General features: G+C 34.3%; 1 protein-coding gene across 1 annotated transcript in view; it reads left to right on the top strand.

The window, feature by feature from the left end:
* ME1 (malic enzyme 1) overlaps positions 1-19336 on the top strand; it is a 289390-nt gene that overhangs the window by 256298 nt on the left and 13756 nt on the right. The window contains exons 10-12 of the mRNA XM_001375732.5: positions 11566-11671; positions 13481-13623; positions 16477-16650. Of these exons, the coding sequence (XP_001375769.3) occupies positions 11566-11671; positions 13481-13623; positions 16477-16650 (423 nt within the window). The remainder of the gene's footprint in view (positions 1-11565; positions 11672-13480; positions 13624-16476; positions 16651-19336) is intronic.

Below are 19336 nucleotides of genomic sequence, written 5' to 3'. Positions count from 1 at the left end.
CCCTAGTTTCCACCCATATTTTACTTCCCTTTTTACCCCCCTCCCTTCTTATTCCCCCCCCTTATTTTCCCTGTAGTCTTACTAAAACTACCCCCCCCACCCTCTCCCTCCCCATCAGTCCATTTGTTACCCTTCTACTCCCCTATGGGGTGCAAATCTATTCTCTGTCCCTATGGATTGGATTGTTCTTCCCTCTTTGGGTCAATTTCAATGCACTTAATATTAATAATTGAATATTTCCTATCTCCAACCTCTTTACCCTTCCAGTGTATTGATGTTCTTTCCCCCTCCCTCCATGAGCTTCTTTGTGACATATAAATTTACCCCCATTTGTTTCTTTTCCCATTTCTTTTAGTAGTAACCTCCTTTTTTAGCTCTAGCTGTGTGTGTGTGTATATATATATATACACATGTATATGTATTTATGCATGCATATATCTATATACATATTTATGTCTTGTCCTTTCATCCTATACAGTTTGTCACTGTTCCCTCTAAAGTGTAATTTTTCTAGATGCCCAGGTGATAACAGTTTTTAAGAATTATCAATGACCGTTTTTCTTATATGGATACATAACATTTTAACTCATTGAGTCGCTTTTAAAAAGGGTTTTTTGTTTTTGTTTTGTTTTTCTTTTTTCCCTTTTTAAAAATTATCTTTTGATGATTCTCTTGAGTTCTGTGCTTGGGCATCGAATTTTCTGTTCAGGTCTGGTCTTTTCTTTACAGATGCTTGGAATTCTTCTATTGTGTTGAATGACCATACTTTCCCCTGTAAGAATATAGTCAGTTTTGCTGGGTAGTTGATTCTTGGTTGTAGACATAGTTCCCTTGCTTTCTGGAATATCATATTCCATGCCTTTTGGTCCTTCAGTGTGGATGCAGCCAGATCCTGCATTATCTTCACTGTGGTTCCATGATATCCGAATTACTTCTTCTTGGCAGTTTGTAATATCTTTTCTTTGGTCTGATAGTTTTTGAATTTGGCTATAACATTCCTGGGTGTTGTCAGTTGGGGATCAAGTACAGGAGGTGATCTGTGGATTCTTTCAATCTCCACTTTTCCCTCTTGTTCTAGAATATCAGGGCAGTTTTTTTGAATAATTTCCTGTAGTATTGTGTCCAGGCATTTTCTTTTGTCATGGTCTTCTGGTAGACCAATGATTCTTAAATTGTCTCTCCTCGAACAATTTTCTAAATCCTCTCTGTTAATGAGATGCTTCATATTTTCCTCAATTTTTTCATTCTTTTGGTTTTGTTTTATAGTGTCCTGCTGCCTTGTGAGGTCACTTAATTCTAGTTGTATTCTGGTTCTTAAAGACTGGATTTCATCCCTGACTTTTTGGTCATTCCTTCTCTTTCTGGTCTGATTTTATTTGGTGGTCATTTTTCATCCTCTTTATCTCCTCTTTCATCTCCTTTGCCTCATCTTTGATCTTCTTTGCCTCATCTTTCATCTCCTTTGCCTCATTTTCCAGCTGGTTTATTTTGACTTTGAAGACACTATTTTCTCATTTTAGTTCAAGTGCCTCTGTTTCCAGATGACTTATCTTAGTTTTTACATTCGTTTCCCAATTGTCTTCAGCCTCTCTTAATTGTGTTTTGAATTGCATTTTGAGTTCTTCCAAAGCCTGTATCCAATTTTCTAGGATTTATTGTTTGCTGATCTCTTCCCCTCTGTTGTATTCTCTGTATAGAAATATATCTATTGTAATTTCTTTCTTCTTTTTCTGTTGTTCTCTCATATTCATCCCTTCTTTGCTCCCCATATTTGTGTGTGCTCTTGCTCCTCTTATTTTTTTGGTTTTGGGGGCTTCTGTCAGTCTCCACTCTTGGAACTTTGACAGAAGATCTCTCAGTGCAATCTGTGGGGGGAGGGTTGTTGAGGTTTGAGCTTCCCTGTCCTCTGGAGACTTTTGATTAGATTGAAGTCCAGCAGTCAGTGAGGGAGAGGTGTGGAACCTGAGCTTCCCTGAGTTCTGAAGACTTTTAATGGGATTAAGTTCAGCTGGGTTTGGCTGGGTGTGCTCTGAGGCCAAAGCCTCCTGGAAGGCTGGAGCAAACATGGAGCATCTCCATAGCTGTGGCCAGGCAACCAGCTCTATGCTCCCTCTCCAGCTCCTTCCCCACCATTTGTGTTTGTCACCCTGAGCTTGGAACAGCCCTGGCCGCAAGGTACACCCTCCAGACCAGCACCATTGCCCTCCCAGAGGTTCCCGCTGCCGCTGGAGGGCCAGGGGAGGGGTCCTGGGACCTTCCTTCTGTCTTTCCCTTAAACCTTGGATTCCTGCTTTTGGGGGTGGGGAGGCATACCTTTTGAATTGAGTCCAGCAGGAGGGTTCCTTTGCTCTGTCTTGTTGTTAGGTTTGATTTTCAGTCTTCTAGGAGCATTCAGTTTTTGATCAGTAAGGAAGGGTATTCTGAGGTCTGAACTACTTCTCCTTCTAGGTCAACATCTTGACTCCACCTCTGAAGTTCATTTTTCTGTTGATGAGTATTTGTTCAGGGAATGAACATTAATTTTGACAGTAGATTTAAAAAAGTATAAATAATGAATAAAAATGGATAAAAACTGAGAAGAAAGAAGAATGGCAGCAGTGACTCATTTGCGACAGAGAATATAGGTTATCTTTAGTACACACACTCAATCCCTGTCATAGGTAACAAGGAAAGGAAAGCTCAAGTAAAGGAACGTCTTCATAGTTTAAGGAAATATCTAGTCCATTAAAATGTTAATGAATGGTGCTTTCTAATGTCAAAAATGAGAAATTGGCAAAGAAAATCTCTTCCACGGCTTCAGAAGTAAGAATATGTAGATATCTAAAGAAAGCCCACTTCATTCATTACTGGAAAAAATAATTCTGAATGTTCACTCTATGAAGAGTAGATCAGGAGCATCTTTATATACAACACATTTAGTTATGACATAATTTGGGTATTTGGGGCATAGTTAGGACTATGAATGATTCAAAACCACAGCCAGTTTCTTCCATCTACACCCACGATGGAGAATATGAATTTTTGGGAAAGGGTAAACCAAAACTGGCATCATTTCATTTCATTTTGCTGGGAGCAGAAAATCATTACTCTCATAGCTGCTTCTTGGTGCCCACAGGGAGCAGCTGTCCATCTCGTCAAACCACAAACTCATTTGGCATTTCCAAAAGTCTGAACCTTATGGGAAGACATTGATGGGGAGGCCCAGAGTGATCATGAATTTCAAATTCTACCTTTCTTTAGAAATGACCCAGAATCACTTTTGTACAAATCATCTTTAGAAAATTTTTATTCTAGTGAATAGGTCAAATAATTCAAGGCTCTTCATTGCTTCTTTCCTAGAGTTTGTTCTTTTTAACTCTTTGATAAAAAAACACATTAATGCCATGATAAATATCAGATAAAATTTAAACCATTCTTCTCACAAAAATAATTTTAGAAAAAGGAAAGCAAACCAAAGGTAAAGGTACTTTTAAAAAGAGAGATGTCAAACACATTGGGTTCTTTAATTGATTCTGAGAATCAGGAATACAATTTTTGAGAATAAAATTTTTAAATCTCACAGTAAATCCATCTATAAATGAATAGGATTTGGATAATTTTAAATCTTCATATCTGTGGTTAAAATGTTTAAGTAGAAAGAGAATCCATGAATGCACATATTTTATTTTCTCTTTTTCTTCCTATTCATATTCAGGGCAATGTGTTATTGTATAGTGTATAATTACTCACAGTTATTTAAAGCACTATACAGTTGCTTCAGATGAACATTTCAGGAGACTGGAATGCCGTCTTCTGGAATTATTTGAAATTTGACTTCAAAATTGATTCAAAATGACTTAAAACCCCCATCGTTGGAGTAGGGGTAGAAGTGGTGCTTGAGCACACAGACATCATTATGCCAATTCAGGCAAAGGTGTTGATATACAAATTGGAAAAAGTAGTCACTCTTCCATAAGACTATAATAAATGCCATGCTCATTTTCTAGAATTGCTCTAATACCAAGCCATGTTTAAACATCAGATGGCAAAACAAGATTGTTAGCATTTAATCCTGGAAACATATGATCTCTCCCTCCTTTGACTTTTCATAACACTTGTTTATATTTTCTGTTTCCCCATCTGCCATTATGAAAGTTATATAATGGCATTTTAAATTACCAGGCATTAACAGTTATTATTTTTTTTCCCCATATTTTCATATCAGGCCACTTTTTGCCACTATAGAATCATGGTACATTACTGGGGGAATTGAAAGAAAAACTTAAATTATAGTTATAGTAAAGAGATTACAGAAAGCCTCTGAGTTCACAATGAGCACAGGATCAGGTGCTGTTAGAAACTCCACTGCCTAAATACCTATCTCCATAGTTCCAGGGCCAAAAGGAGCACTTGCAGTTATGAGGGATCAGAGGCACTTCAGACTGTGAATGACCAGGAGCCTTTTTAGAGCTCAACAGGAGAGCAGGGACCATACCAAGAACTAGCTCTGAAGACAGCAGTGAGAAAAAAACCTGAAGTTGGAGACAGTGACCCACCCCTACTCCCAGAACAGAGTCCTACTTTGACATAAAGTTTACATCAAAACATAATAGGCTAAAAAAATGAAAAATCAACAAAAAATGAAACTTAACCATAGAAAGTTATTGTAGTGACAGGGAAGAGAAAGACACAATCTTAGAAGAAGACAACAATGTGAAATGCACAACCTAAAAGCAAAAGGTGTGAATTGGTCTCAGGCCCAAAAAGAATTTCTGGAAGATCTCAAAATTTTTCAAAATCAAATAAGAATACTAGAGGAAAAAATATGGGGGGAAGGTGAGCAATGCAAGAAAATTATTAAAAAATGATTAACAGGCAGAAGCTAATGACTCAGTGGATTTATGGACAAGCCTAGAGACAAGAGGTCCTGTGTTAAAATCTGGCCTTAAGAAAGTTCCTAGATGTGTGACACTAGGCAAGTCACTCTTGCCTAACCCTTACCAGTTTTCTACCTTGGAATTCATACATAATATTGTTTCTAAGAAGGAAGGTATTGGGTTGTTTGTGTGTGTGGTTTTTTTTTTGGTTTGTTTTTGTTTTTGTTTTTTGAAGACAATTAGCAGCTTGGGGGAAAGGGCACAAAAAATACTGAGGAAAATAACACATTAAAAATAAGAATTCGCCAAATGGAAAAAGAAGTACAAAAACTCACTGAGGAAAATAATTGCATAAAAATTAGAATTGGCAAATGGAAGCTAAACCATGTGACATCAAGAAACAATAAAGCAAAATCAAAAGAATGAAAAAAAATTAAAATGAAGTCTTATTGGAGGAAAAAAACAAACAACCTCGAAAACAGATTGAGGATTAACAATTGAAGAATTATTGGATTGACTGAAAATCATGATTACAAAAAAAGAATCCAGATATCATATTTAAAGAAATTATCAAGGAAAACTGCCTCTTATGTCCCAGAATCAGAGAGTAAAATATAAAATTAAAGAATCCACTGATCATCTCCTGAAAAAATATCCCCAAATGAAAATTCCCAAGAATATTGTTGCCAAATTACAAATTAAAGAGAAAATACTTTTCAGTCAGGAAGAATCCATTCAGATACTGGAGAGACACAGTTAGGATCACACAAAATCTAACCGCTATCATATTAAAGCACCAGCAGACTTAGAATATAATATTTCTAAAGGCAAAGGAGTTGGGATTACAACCAAAAGTAACCTACCAAGAAAAAATGAATAAAATCCTTCAAGAGAAAAAAGGATATTTAATGAATAGAGAACTTTCAAGTGTTCCCAATGAAAACATCAGGTCTATGTAGAAAATTTGACTTTCAAGTACAACCTAAAAATAGATTAGATACACAATACCTAGTAATAAAAGACCAAGAGATAATCTTCTGGGGGGAAAACTCACTAACAAAAACTGTTGGGAAACCTGGAAAGCAGTATAGCTGAGATTGAAGATATCATACCATATACTAAGATAAGGTTAACGTACATACAAAATTTAGGCATAAAGGATGATACCATAAGCAAATTAGGAGGATATGAAATAATTCACCTGTCAGTTTATAAGCATTATAGGATGTAAAGTGGATAGTTTTGATTATTTTTTAAAGATTTTATACAAATCAGTGCAGTAAGATTAGAAGGAAAGTAGAAAGTGGGTATGGGGGGAGATTTTATAGCAAGTATCTCAAAAGCTCTTATTTCTCAAATTTACAAAGAACAAAATCAATGTCATTATCCAATTGAAAAATGGTCAGAGGATATGAAAAGGTAATTTTCAAGTGAACAAGTCAAAGCTATCTGTAGTCATATGAAAAAAATGTTCTAAATCACTTTTGATTAGAGAAATGTCAATTAAAGCAATTCTTGGGCTCCACTTCACACCTATAATTGGCTAATATGACAGAAAACGAAAATCATAAATGTTGGACAGGATTATTGATTTTATATTTTGTGATTTTTTTTCTACCTCTTGCTTGGTTTTAAAGTCTTTCCTTTCCCAAAGATCTGACAAGTATACTATTCTGTGTTCACCTAATTTGCTTATAGTTTCCTTCTTTATATTCAGATCATTCACTCATTCTGAGTTTATCTTGGTGTAGGGTGTGAGATGTTGATCCAAACCTAATCTCTCCCATACTGTCTTCCAATTTTCCCAGCAGTTTTTATCAAATAGTGGGTTTTGGTCCCCAAAACTGGGATCTTTGGGCTTATCATAGACTGTCTTGCTGAGTTCATTTACCCCAAATTCTTAATGGAAGAGTTAAGTGAGTTCATAGAATGGAAAAGATAGTAAAACTGCTAGTGGAGAACCTCAAATTTCCATTTTCAGAACTAGACAAATTTAAACATAAAAGTTAAAAGTTAAGAAAATGAATACAATTTTAGAAAAGTTAGATATGCTAGACTTCCGAAGAATACTGAATTAGAATAGAAAAAGAAAATGCCTTTTTTCTCAATCATATATGGTACCTTCACAATAATTAACTATATATCAGGGCATAAAAACTTTAAAAACAAATGCAAAAAAGCAGATGTATTAAATGCATACATTTCATACTCTTATGATTAAAAATAAGAGACTTGCAGTGGATTTTATTAATTTATTAGAAAGGAAAGGATGAGCCTTCATTTTGCAAACTAAGACCTAAAGGCCTCCTCATCCCCCAGCAGGTACATCCTGCATTTGCTTTTTCTCTGTCCCCGAAGCCAACAACCCTTCTTCCACATGTAGCCTTTTAAGTTCAACTAGCTCCTCCCTCCATAGCAATGTTGCACACTGATGTTCAGAATGACATCAGGGCACTGGAGATGTTTAGGATGATGCCAGATGCCTCGCCTAGGTTGACAACAGCCCTTTAAGTTGTAGTCAGGGTGTCAGGCCAGGATGGATGCCGGGAAGGTGGGCGGAGCTATTTTTCCTAACACAAGACCATAATGAAACAAATATTATGTTCAATAGAGAATAATGGAAGCATAAATTAAAAGCTAATTGGAAACCAAATAATCTCATCCTCTAAAATGAGTAGATCAAAAAGCAAATCATAGAAACAATTTTATCAATGAGAATGACAACAATCAGAGAACATTCCAAAATCTGTGGGATGCAGCCAAAGTAGTACTTTGGGGAAGTTTTATGTCTCTAAATAAAAGAACAGATCAATGAATTGGGTATGTAAGTAAAAAAAAAAAACTAGAAAAAGAAGAAATTTAAAATTCTCAAACATCAAAATGGAAACCCTGAAAGGAGAGATTCATAAAAATAAAAGTAAAAAAACATTCAACTAATAAATAAAACTATGATCTGATTTTATGGGGAAAAGCTCATTAAGTAGAAAAACCATTAGTTAATTTCATTTTTTAAAAAAAAAGATAAAAAACCCAAATTACTAGGGTCAAAATAAAAAGAGCAAATGCACCACTAATAAAGTAATTATTATGCATTATCTTGCCCAATTATATGCCAGTAAAACCAGCAATCTAACTGAAATGAATGAATATTCACAAAAATATAAATTGCCTAGATTATCTGAAGAAGAAATAAATATTTAAATAACACTTAGAAAAAGAAATTGAATAAGCCACAAATGAGATCCCTAAGAAAAAAATCCCCAAGGACTACATGGATTTACAAATTAATTTTACTAAACATTTAAGGAACAATTAATTTCAATATTGTTTAAACTATTTTTTAAATGAAGAGCCCTATTAAATTCCTTTTATACCATGAATTTGGTTTTTCTAGTGTAAACCAGGGAGGGCAAGAATAGAGAAAGAAAACTATAGGTAATTTCTTTAATATTGATATAAAATTTTAATATAAACTACTAGCAAGCAGATTATGGCAAATATATCACAGATTATACACTATGACCAGGAAAGATTTCTACCAGAAATGCAGGGCTGGTCCAGTTTTAGGAAAACTATCAGCTTAATTGATCATAATAATTGATTAACAATAGCAAAAACAATCAAGATCATGATTGTCTTGCTAGATGCAGAAAAAGCTCCATTCTTTTTAAAATCACTAAAAAGCATAAAGGATCAATGTAGCCTTTCTTAAAATGGTAAGTAGTATCCATCTAAAACCAAGAGCAAGCATTATCTGTAATGGAGATAAGCTAGAAGCCATCCCAGTAAGATCAGGGGCAAAACAAGGATTTCCATGATTTACCTCTATTATTCATTCAGCATTGTTCTAGAAATCATATTGCAATAAGAAAAGAAGAAAATTGAAAGTATTAAAATAAACAATAAGTATCACTCTTTGCAGGTGATATGCTAATAGAGAACCCTAGAAAATCAACTAAGTAGTTGAAATAATTAGCAACTTTAGTAACTGCAAGATATAAAACAAATCCATATAAATCATCAGTATTTCTAGATAATAAAAACAAAACCCAGAAAGGAGAGACAAATTCCATTTAAAATAACCTCAGACTATAAAATTATTGGGAATTTTCCTGCCAAGAGAAACTTAGAGAGTGTATGAATACAATAACAAATCACACAAATGAAAACAGTTCTAAACAATTGGAGAAATATCACAGTTAGGCCAAGCCAATATAAAAAAAATTATAATTCTACCTAAATGAATTTACTTACTCAGAGCTGTACCAGTCAAACTACTAAAGAATTATAGAGCTAGGGAAAATTAATTTTATAAATTCTTCTGGAAGAACAAAAGATAAAATATATTAAAGAAAGGTAACCTAGCAATACTATATTTCAAACAATATTACAAAGCATTAATCATGAAAATAATATGGTACTGGCTAAGAAGTAGAGTAATGGATCAGTGGAATAGATTAAATACACAGTACACATAGAAAATAACCATAGTACTCTTGAGTTAGATAAACCCAAAGAGCTAAGTTTTAAGAGCAAGAACTCAACATCTAACAAAAATTGATGAGAAAACTGGAGAACAGCTTGGCAAAAACAAGGCATAAACCTGTATACTCTAAGGATAAGTGATAAGGGATAGAGAAAAATGCACAGATTGTCTTTAAGAGGAAATGAGGAAAACTTAGACACAAACTCTGGGAGAAGATTCTGGAAGTAGAGTAGGATCTTGGGAGTTTACTGGGTTTTTTAACAGTCTCTCCTGACCTGGCTTTCCTGAGCTGGTAAGGAAGATCTTTGCTCTAGCATCCCCTGGGAAAAGACTAATCTTTTGGAAAGATTAAGAATTTCTGGGTTGGAAAGCTGCCTTGAAAGAGACCTGCCTTTCCCTGAAGTACAGAGATCAACCTGACAGACAAAATTTGGTTAAGGTAAACCCAAGGGTTTTGTCATCTGGGACTTTGGGTTGACCTAGGAAGTCAACCCAAGCTTTGAGTAAGGACTCAGTACATCTGTGAGTCCTGCATCCTCAGCCTTTTAAAGACAATCTGTAGTATATAGGTAGTCAGATAGCTTTTTGAGGTCTAGATAAGATCAAGGAGTGAATAAGAAGGGCTTGAGAAGACCAGAAGAGCAAACCCCATGATGGGGAGCATAGATTGATGGGAGGAGCTATAGCTGTGTAGATTTAGGACCTTATCTACTATTTCCTACCCTCAGTAAACTTGTTGGGGTATTTTTTGTTTGTTTATAATTGCTAGGGTTGTGCTTCACTGGTCCAGGAAGGTTCCTAGTTGGGGTTTTTCCCCCATTTCCAATTCCTCTAGGTCCTTTCCATTAAACTATTTCCTTTTGGAAGTAATTTTCTCTTTCAGTTAGCGAGCTAGGTAGGACTTTTCACTGTAACAATACCAAAATCTGAATAGGATTGGACATAAAGAATGCTATCATAAACAGATTATGGAAGCATGGGAAATTTTCCCTTTCAGATCTATGGATAAGGGAATAGTTTATGACTAAACAAGAGATAGAGAGGATCATGGAAAATAAAATAAAATTTGGATTACATAAAATTTAAAAGGTTTTGCACAGACAAAACCAGTGCAACCAAAATTAGGAAAACAGGATGTGAGGGGAGGAAATTTTATAGTAAGTTTCTCTGTTAAAAGCTTCATTTCTCAAATATATAGGGAACTTAGCCAAATTTATAAAAATAAGAGCCATTCTTCAATTGAGAAATGGTCAAAGCAAATGAACAGGCAGTCTTCAGAAAAGAAGTCAGATCTATCAACAGTCATATAAAAAATGTTTTAAATCATTATTTACTAGAGAAATACACATTAAAACAACTCTGAGGTGCCACCTCACAGCTATCAGACTGGTTAACATGGAAGAAAAGGAAAATCACAAATGTTGGAGGAAGTGTTGGTAGATTTGTGAATTGGATCAACTATTCTGGACAACAATTTAAAACTACCCCCTAAAGGCTACACTTTGATCTAGCAATAGATTTATATGCAAAAGAGATAAAAGAAAAGAAAAAAGGACCTGTGTGTATGTATGCAGCCCTTTCTGTGGTGGTAAGAATTGGAAATCAAAAGGATATTCATCAATTGGGGTGTGACTGAATTAGTAGAGTATATGATTGTGAAACTATGTAAGAAGGATAATTTGAGAAAAACCTGGGAAGTCCAATGAACTGATGCAAAGTGAAGTGAGCAGAACTAGAACATTGAACACAGTAACAACAGTATTACCATGATGATTAACCATGCAAGACTTAAGTTAACTACTCTTATCAGGACAGGGATCCAAGATAATTCTAAAGGATCCAAGATAAAAAATGCTCTCCACCTCCAGAGAGAGAACTAATGAACTTAGTGCAGAATGGGGCATACTTTCTTTTCACTTTTGTTTCATGCTTCTTGCTTTTTGTTGGATTTTTTTGGCAATAAGGACAATATGGAAATGTTTTTGCATTATTTCCTGTATATAAGTGATATATTTCTTGCCTTCTAAGTAGTGAGGAGAGAGAATTTGCAACTCAAAAAAATCTTAATGAATTTTTTAAATAAATAAAAATTAAAGTAGTAGAGAAAAGTAATAAAAGGCAAGTGTTATCCTTGGTTGTTTTATGAACTGTGTACATCAGAATGATGATTCTTTGATTCATGTCCATTTTAGAAGATTCATTATTCTTCTTTGCTTTATTTAGGGACGTTCTTTTTTAACACATGAAAAAGAGAGATTTGCCCACGAACATCATGAAATGAAGAACCTTGAAGAGATTGTCCGAGATATAAAGCCAACTGTCCTCATAGGTCCTTTTTCTTTTTAACACATTTGACTTTTTAGTTTCAAAGTATCCTTTCTATTGTTCTTATAACTTACTAGAAATATATTTAACCCTAGCTTAACAGGCAAAATTCTGAATTCATAGAATCAAGGGACAAAAATAAGACAATGGACTTCAAGTATATAGCCTTAATGAATTTTAAAATTTTCAAAAGGAAAAAATTGAAAGGTTTATGTATGCATGTATTCTAGCTAATAATGTTCAGTGTTAGGAAGAACAATTCATGATTTTTCCTTCCATTTAGATAACCCCAAAAGATATCTATTAATTTGTCTACCCTGTTCCCAATTTTTTTTTTAAAAGGCTTTGATGAAGATTACCTGAAATAAAGATAGAGTATATGTCAAATGAAGTTTTTATTAGCTTTACTAATAGCTTTAAATGAAGACAATGTGCTTATTTCTTTCAAATAGAAATTATGAATATAATGAATTTGCTTAGTTGTATGACACTCTTTAGAGATAATGGTACTTTTAATTTACCAATTTTGCATATAATTGAATAATTTGCTGCACTTTTATCTCAATATGATTGAGTAAAAATCTTGAAAAGGTCAGAATCATCTCTTTTTTTTCTTCAGTAGTTTCACCTTTTAATTTCTCACTAGAGAAATTAAATGCTTGTTAATAGAGTCATAAGTATAAATAATTTATTGAAAAATAACCTTATGCTTTTTTAATGTTGAAACAATAGATATTTTCATATTTTTATGTGTGAATTCCAATTCTTTTGAATTATTTCAAGGAGCAATATTACTTTTTCATGTTAATAGACTTCTCATAGTAACATTAAAGTGAAGATCGTAATTGAAATTCATAATTCTTTGGTCTATTGCTATCATTTTTGAAAAGTAATGGAGTTGTTGAATTTCGTTTTCTAGAAGAGTCCTGGACTTGGAATCAGGGAAATATGAATTCAAACTCAAACCTGACAGGCCATTTAACCTTGCTGGGCCTTAATCATCTCTTCTATATAAAAGGAGAGGGTTATATTCAAATGGCCTCAGAGTCTCTTCCATCTCTTAAATTCTTCTTTTCTCAGACTATATGCTTTGCTTTAACAATTACTTCCACTGAATAATACACAGTAACAATAATGACACAAAAAATTTTACAGGTGTCTCTATTTAATAAAGACCTTATTTCTTGAATATATAAAGAAACAAGTTGAATATATAAGAATATATTTCATTCCCCAACTGATAAAGGATGTGAACAGTCAGTTCTCAAAGTAATTAAAGCTATAATGAGGCAAAAGATGATCTAAATCATTATTATTTAGAGAAATACAAATTACAACAAATCTGTAGTACCACCCCACTTCTGTCAAATTGGCTATTATGACAGAAATGTTGCAAGATGATAATTTTTGATGATCAGAATTTTATTTTTAAAACATTTTTCAAGACTCCGACCGTGCCAAATTGCATCCATACAGTTGTTTTCAGGTAGAAAATCCATGTTACTCAAATTCTCATTTTCTATTAATGTCTAAAAATACAAATTCAGGTTCCCAATTAAACCCAATATTAATGTGTTATCAGTTATGTATTAACTGCATGCTTTTTAGTAGTACATTTATTCAGTTACTTAAGAACTATTTACATTTAAGAACTCTTCCTTTTTATCACTGTAGTTTAATGTAAGAGTCTTATAGTTTAGCTTAGCCAGCTCTAGAAAATTACAATGAAATTGCTCATTGCTCTTTTTAGATAGTCTTCTGGATTCTTAAATGGATGAAATAATAATATTCTTTATCACTATGTCTTGATTAGGAGTTGCTGCAGTTGGTGGTGCTTTCACAGAACAGATTCTCAAGGACATGGCTTCACTCAATGAACGACCTATCATTTTTGCTCTAAGTAACCCAACAAGCAAAGCAGAGTGTACTGCAGAGCAGTGCTACCTGATGACAGAGGTAAAAAAAGGAATGCAACTGGCATTTTGAGAAACAAATTTGATCTGTCTCAAATCACCCTAGGACTCAGGATAGTAAATAAATCCTCAGAAAAAGATAGCTAATAAAGAGCAAAAGATACTCATCTTTTTGAATCCTGTGGAAAAAATTGACGTGCCAAAATGACATTGAAACACTTGCTTTTCTAATCTATTATTTTGTACAAAATTTACTCTGACATACTGAAGACTTTTAAAAAATTCAATAGTATTTGATTTTTCTAATTTCATTTTACTGACTCTAACATAATAAACTCATAAATCTAGAATTTCAAGGCATCTTAAATTTAAGTAAGGGGGAGGGGGGGGAGAAGAGCCTATTCCCAATTACTTACTGTTCCCAAACAATGAAGTATACAATACAAAACCATAATTTTATTTTTGCTCTGCTAAAAGACCTCCTCCCAGGTTCAGGTTTTGATGCCAAGGGTGGAACCTTTGGACAGCTAGTCTTCCATTTAGCCAGTCTGTATATGTGAGCCTCGCAATCTTCAATTGCTTCACAGCCTCATAAGTTAAAGTAACATTCAATGCAAACAACATTTGATCTTTTTTCCTTCAAAATCCTCAAATGGAAACAACTGGGAAACTTTGGATTAAAGAGTAGGAAATCTTTTTAAATAGTTTATTATAGAAATTGCATAAAATTTTGTATTTTTATATCTTATGGCCAACCATCATTATGAGGCCAGTAAAGTCAGACTATGCTCTAAAGCAGCGGTTCTCAACCTCTCAATTTATAGCAATGAGAATACAAAATGCATATCAGGTATTTACATTCCGAATCATAACTGTAGCAAAATTACAGTTTTGAAGCAGCCACCAAAATAATGTTTTGGTTTGGGGTCACCGCAACATGAGGAACTGTATTGCGGGGTCACCATTAGAAAGGTTGAGAACCACTGCTCTAAAGGATGAGAGCAGAACACAGGTGGCTTTGGGGGTTGAAGAGAGGGTTGACCTGTTAGTCTGTCAGCCTTGGCTAGCCCATAGTCCCTCTTACTATTGGTATGAATCACACAAGACACTCCATCTCCAAACTCAGTGCTTGGAATGCTCTCTCTCCTCATCTTCTGCTTCTCTGGCTTCCTTCAAGATTCAGCTCAAATGCATCCTGATCTCTCTCCCACCCCTAGTGCCTTCTAAGATTATCTTCCTGCTACTCTGCATATATTTTTTCTGTACATAATTATTTGCCCCATATGTCCTTTTTACAATGTAAGATCCTCAAGGATAGGAACTATGTTTTTGGTTTTCTTGGTATAGACTTGGACTTAATAAATAAATTCTTATTGACTGACTAAAGAGTAGTATATGAGTAAATTACTGAAATAATAGAAATTTGAATAAACAAAACCAAAATATAGGCTGAAAGAAAGTCCTCTTTTCTTCTATTTTATCAATGCATATTGTAGGGACAGGGGGGGAGGGGGAGGGGGGGTCAGAGGAGGACAGCTATCCAAATAAGCATTTCATGGTCCCTTTGACTCTCAGGTTTCCTTTGAAACCACCATTCTTCTTAAATATTGGTGGTTTTGAAACCTATACATAAAGTTATCATGTTGCAGGAGGAGTCTTTACTAAAATGTAATTTTTAGTGAGCTGCAATTCAATTTATTTATAGCAGTAAATTTCTTACAATTGGTAGTTTTATGCAGTGACCAAAGCTAAAGATATCCAATCTGTCACCAAAGTAGCCTTGATAACATGCTGCTAATTTAAACAAAATGCTACTTATAGAGGCTCAGTTGGAAGTGTACATCCTTAACTTTACCACTTTTTATTTGTTGACATAAGTTTGGATTGTTAGGTTCTGTAGCTTAGAGAAGGAAAGAAGAGGCCAGAAAACATATTGCAAAAACTAATGTGTTATAGGAAGAATATTCTGAAAGATTTATTAGTCTGACTATTGTAACCTGATGAGCAATCTTTGATCTTATAAAGACTGTCAGTTCATTTGAGCTTTTGGACTTAATACATTGGCTTTGTGAAATAGTCTTCTTGAATGGTAGAAACATATTTTTGGAGAGGATATTGCTTAAAAAAAACACATTACTCCTACCTCTATACTGGCACCAGGCACAGATTAACCCTATCTTCAGGGTCTGTTCCTAGAGTGAAGTGCTGCACAATTGTCAAAAGTACCCTCCCCCCAGTTCAAAGCAGGTACAGTAGGATGCTACCCTGTCATGAGAGGCTCATTGTGAAAATATGGTAATGACCACCCTGAGAAAAGATTAGGAGTAATGTTGATCTACCTCACTCTTGACCATGGCAAATAATAAGGAAATATAAGAATGCAGATATTTAATATTATTTTTAAACTGACTGTACTGATTTCTAAATTGCAATTGCCCCCAAACAAGCTTGTTATTTATCAATCTACTCAAAATGCAAATATACATTTATTATACTCAGAAATTTCTCTAGAAATAATGTGGGGACCCCATTGCAAATCATTCTATTATCAAATTTCTTAACTATGCTAGTTAATTTCAAAAGGTTTCAATTGAAGATCACTATTGAAATATTAGATGGTAAGCATGGGTTGGCTGTGCTGGGGAGCAGGATAGATCCTGTAGAGTGCACTTTGGGCACATTTTCTGGGAATAAAGAATAAAGACTGTGAGAAAAGCAGTAACCTCTGACCCCTGAAACTTAGAGCTCTGACACCATGGAAATTTCCCAGCCTTTTTTGTGAAGGAGATCAAGAAAAAAACTAAACTTTCTCTCCTAAAATATAAGATAGCACTATTATGCTTTGCTTCTAAATGTGTACAGTACAGCTTTTTGAAATTTGTTGTGTCTGTTGCAGGGACGTGGCATTTTTGCAAGCGGCAGCCCATTCAATCCTGTCACTCTTCCAGATGGTCGGACTTTCTATCCTGGCCAAGGCAACAATTCCTATGTGTTTCCTGGAGTAGCACTGGGTGTTGTAGCATGTGGATTGAGGCACATCCCTGAAAAAATCTTTCTCACTACTGCTGAGGTATGATTATGAAGAGTATTCTATGACTAGCTTAGCCTGTCATTATGTTCTGACATCTATCAGTTATCTAAATCTTCCTTTACTTAGCCCCCCTTCATGCCTCCACTGTCTAGAAGATTAGGTATCCCATCAGCTCTAGAGATTTTGATCCCAAAAGCAACATTGTAGTAAAAAAAAACTGATGGAATGTAGAACAATTAATTTTGAGGCAGAGACAACTAAAATCCTGTTTCTGCTACTAATGCGCCCTATGAATTTAACCTCTCAGCTTAGAGTTTCCCACCTGTAAAATGGTGATAGTAATTCTTCCATTTACCTACTTAATAGTTTTAAGCAAAAGTAATAAATATTGCCTTTAGCCTTGGGGTTCTAAAATAATTAAAATTTTTTAAAAGTTAAAAATACTTTTAATCTTTAAGGCAGCTATTAACATTTTGTGTCAGTGCTCAAGAAAGTAGTGAGGAAGATAATATATTTAAAGAATATTGAACTGAGGTTAAGAACCAACCTTCTTTCTTCCTCCACCCCTTTCCTTCAGAATATTACTTAACCTCTCTCTCAGGCCTCAGTCCCCTCCAGTAAAATTAATTTGAACTAGATGACCCCATAAAGTCTCTTCCAGCCCTAAAATTATGTTATTAAAATTTTATTTTTAATACAAATATCTTTCTCTCCTCCCAGTTGAAAAACAAGGAACTTTTGTTACAAGGAACAAATATGCATAGTCAAGTAAAACATTCTTTTTTGGCCATGTTCAGAAAAATATCTGATTTTATACCCTAAATCCATCTCCTCTTTGCCATAGACAACATGCTTCCTTATATGTCTCTGGTATCTTAAATGGTCATTGGTTTGATTTTACAGTATTGTTATTATCATATAAATTCTATCTCCTGGTTGTTCTCATTTGGCTCTTTATCCACACTTTTATAAAATTGATGTACATCAGCAATTTGTCCTTGCAGTTTTTCCTTATTCCATTCCTCAGTCTGTTGTCTTTGACATTATCTATTCCCTCATTTGTTAGAGCATGATAGTATTCCATTATATTCATATTTCAAATTTTGATCAGCTCTTTCCCAACTGATTAGGCATCCCCTTAGTTTTCCATTTTTTGCCAGCAAATAAAAAAGCTGCTATAAATATTTTACATGATTTTTCTCTTTGATATTATTTTGTTCTCAGTAGTACCTATCAAATGTACTATTTCTTGGCTTTGATATCTCTGTGGTTAATTATAATAATTCCTATGATGATTCCTAAGAATGTCCAGTTTACTTTCATTTTCTTGAATAAAATCAAATGTATTTTTGATCTGAAATTATAAATCATAACTAAGAACCCTGAGGCCTACTAAGGGTAAGTCTTCTGGAATTCTATATATACAGAAAGAGTTCTTATACACACAATAATCAAAAAGTATTTGCTCTTGAGGAATTAATGTACTACTAGAAATAATGAGAATTAAGAATCTAAGAATATTTTCTGTTCTTAAAAATGATATTCTTAGCATTACATATTAGATCATTTAAAATATAATACTGCTTTTATTGCTGCAAGTATAACAGCTAAAGTAATAACATACTTTTAAGGTTTTAAAGTTTACATATCACTTTCCTTACCCACAGCCCTTTAAGTTGTAAGTATTATTAGCTTCACTTTACAAATGAGGAAAATAGGTTCAGAGAGGTTGACAAATCTTGGTAACATAGCTAGTGTTCTAACCTAGACATCCCAACACCAATTCCAAAGTCCAAAACACTTCCCGTTGTACCAAACCTTCACATATTTCATGTTATCATGCTTTAACATATTTCACAAGCTAAAGGAGGTAATTGGTTAACTTAAGATTACTGTACAACAACACATCATAATTAAATCAAAATTAATAAGCTTCGCCTCTTTCTCAATATACCACTTCTGGTATAAACTGGTAAGAACTATTGATTGCCAAAGAAAACCAAACCAACCCAACTTAAATTTCAACCCAACTTAAATTCCACCATCTTTAAAGAGCATTGCTCTGAGGCAGCAGGAAAGCTAGAGGCCTCACCTAAGTGAAAAGTGGCCTTTGTGACAGTTTCTTTTACCTTGCGGTTCTGGACTCTTGGCTGGTTGCTTTCACATTGTAAAGATTAAAATTTAGGGGAGACTGAGGCAGGTAGAAATTAGTTTCTCTCTGCAAGGAGTATTATATTTTATGAGGTTTATTAAAGATTAAGGATTAAAGAAAATACAGGATAAGAAACATGTGCCTAGGCCAGAGAGGCCTAGACAAGATAAGCTCACATCATGGAAGAGACGCATCTGCTCCAAAATGGAAGTCCAAAAAAAGCCACAAAAGCCTTTGCAATCAGCTTAAATCCCTTCTCGATCTCGGCCCACCTCAGATTCCGTAAGATTACAAAGCATTTTGGGGAAGTGGAGCAAGGGCTTGTGGGGATTGAAGTCCAGAGTTCGAGTCTATTTTTACATACCCCCAGGGGTTTGATCGTTTGAAAAAAATTAATTTTTTTCCCAAAGGATCATGAAAGCATAATCAATTTAAAGATTACAATAATTTGAGGATAAGAGATAAAAAAGAATAAAACCAATAATTGCTGAACGCATTGACAAAAAGCCAGTTAGGGGGCAGTCCCCTTTGGCATAAAAGTATACATACAAATAAATGTTCAATCAACTACAC

The sequence above is a fragment of the Monodelphis domestica genome, chromosome 2 (genome assembly GCF_027887165.1).
Source record: "Monodelphis domestica isolate mMonDom1 chromosome 2, mMonDom1.pri, whole genome shotgun sequence".
NCBI lineage: Eukaryota > Metazoa > Chordata > Mammalia > Didelphimorphia > Didelphidae > Monodelphis > Monodelphis domestica.
This window is presented reverse-complemented; position numbering and strand designations above follow the sequence as displayed.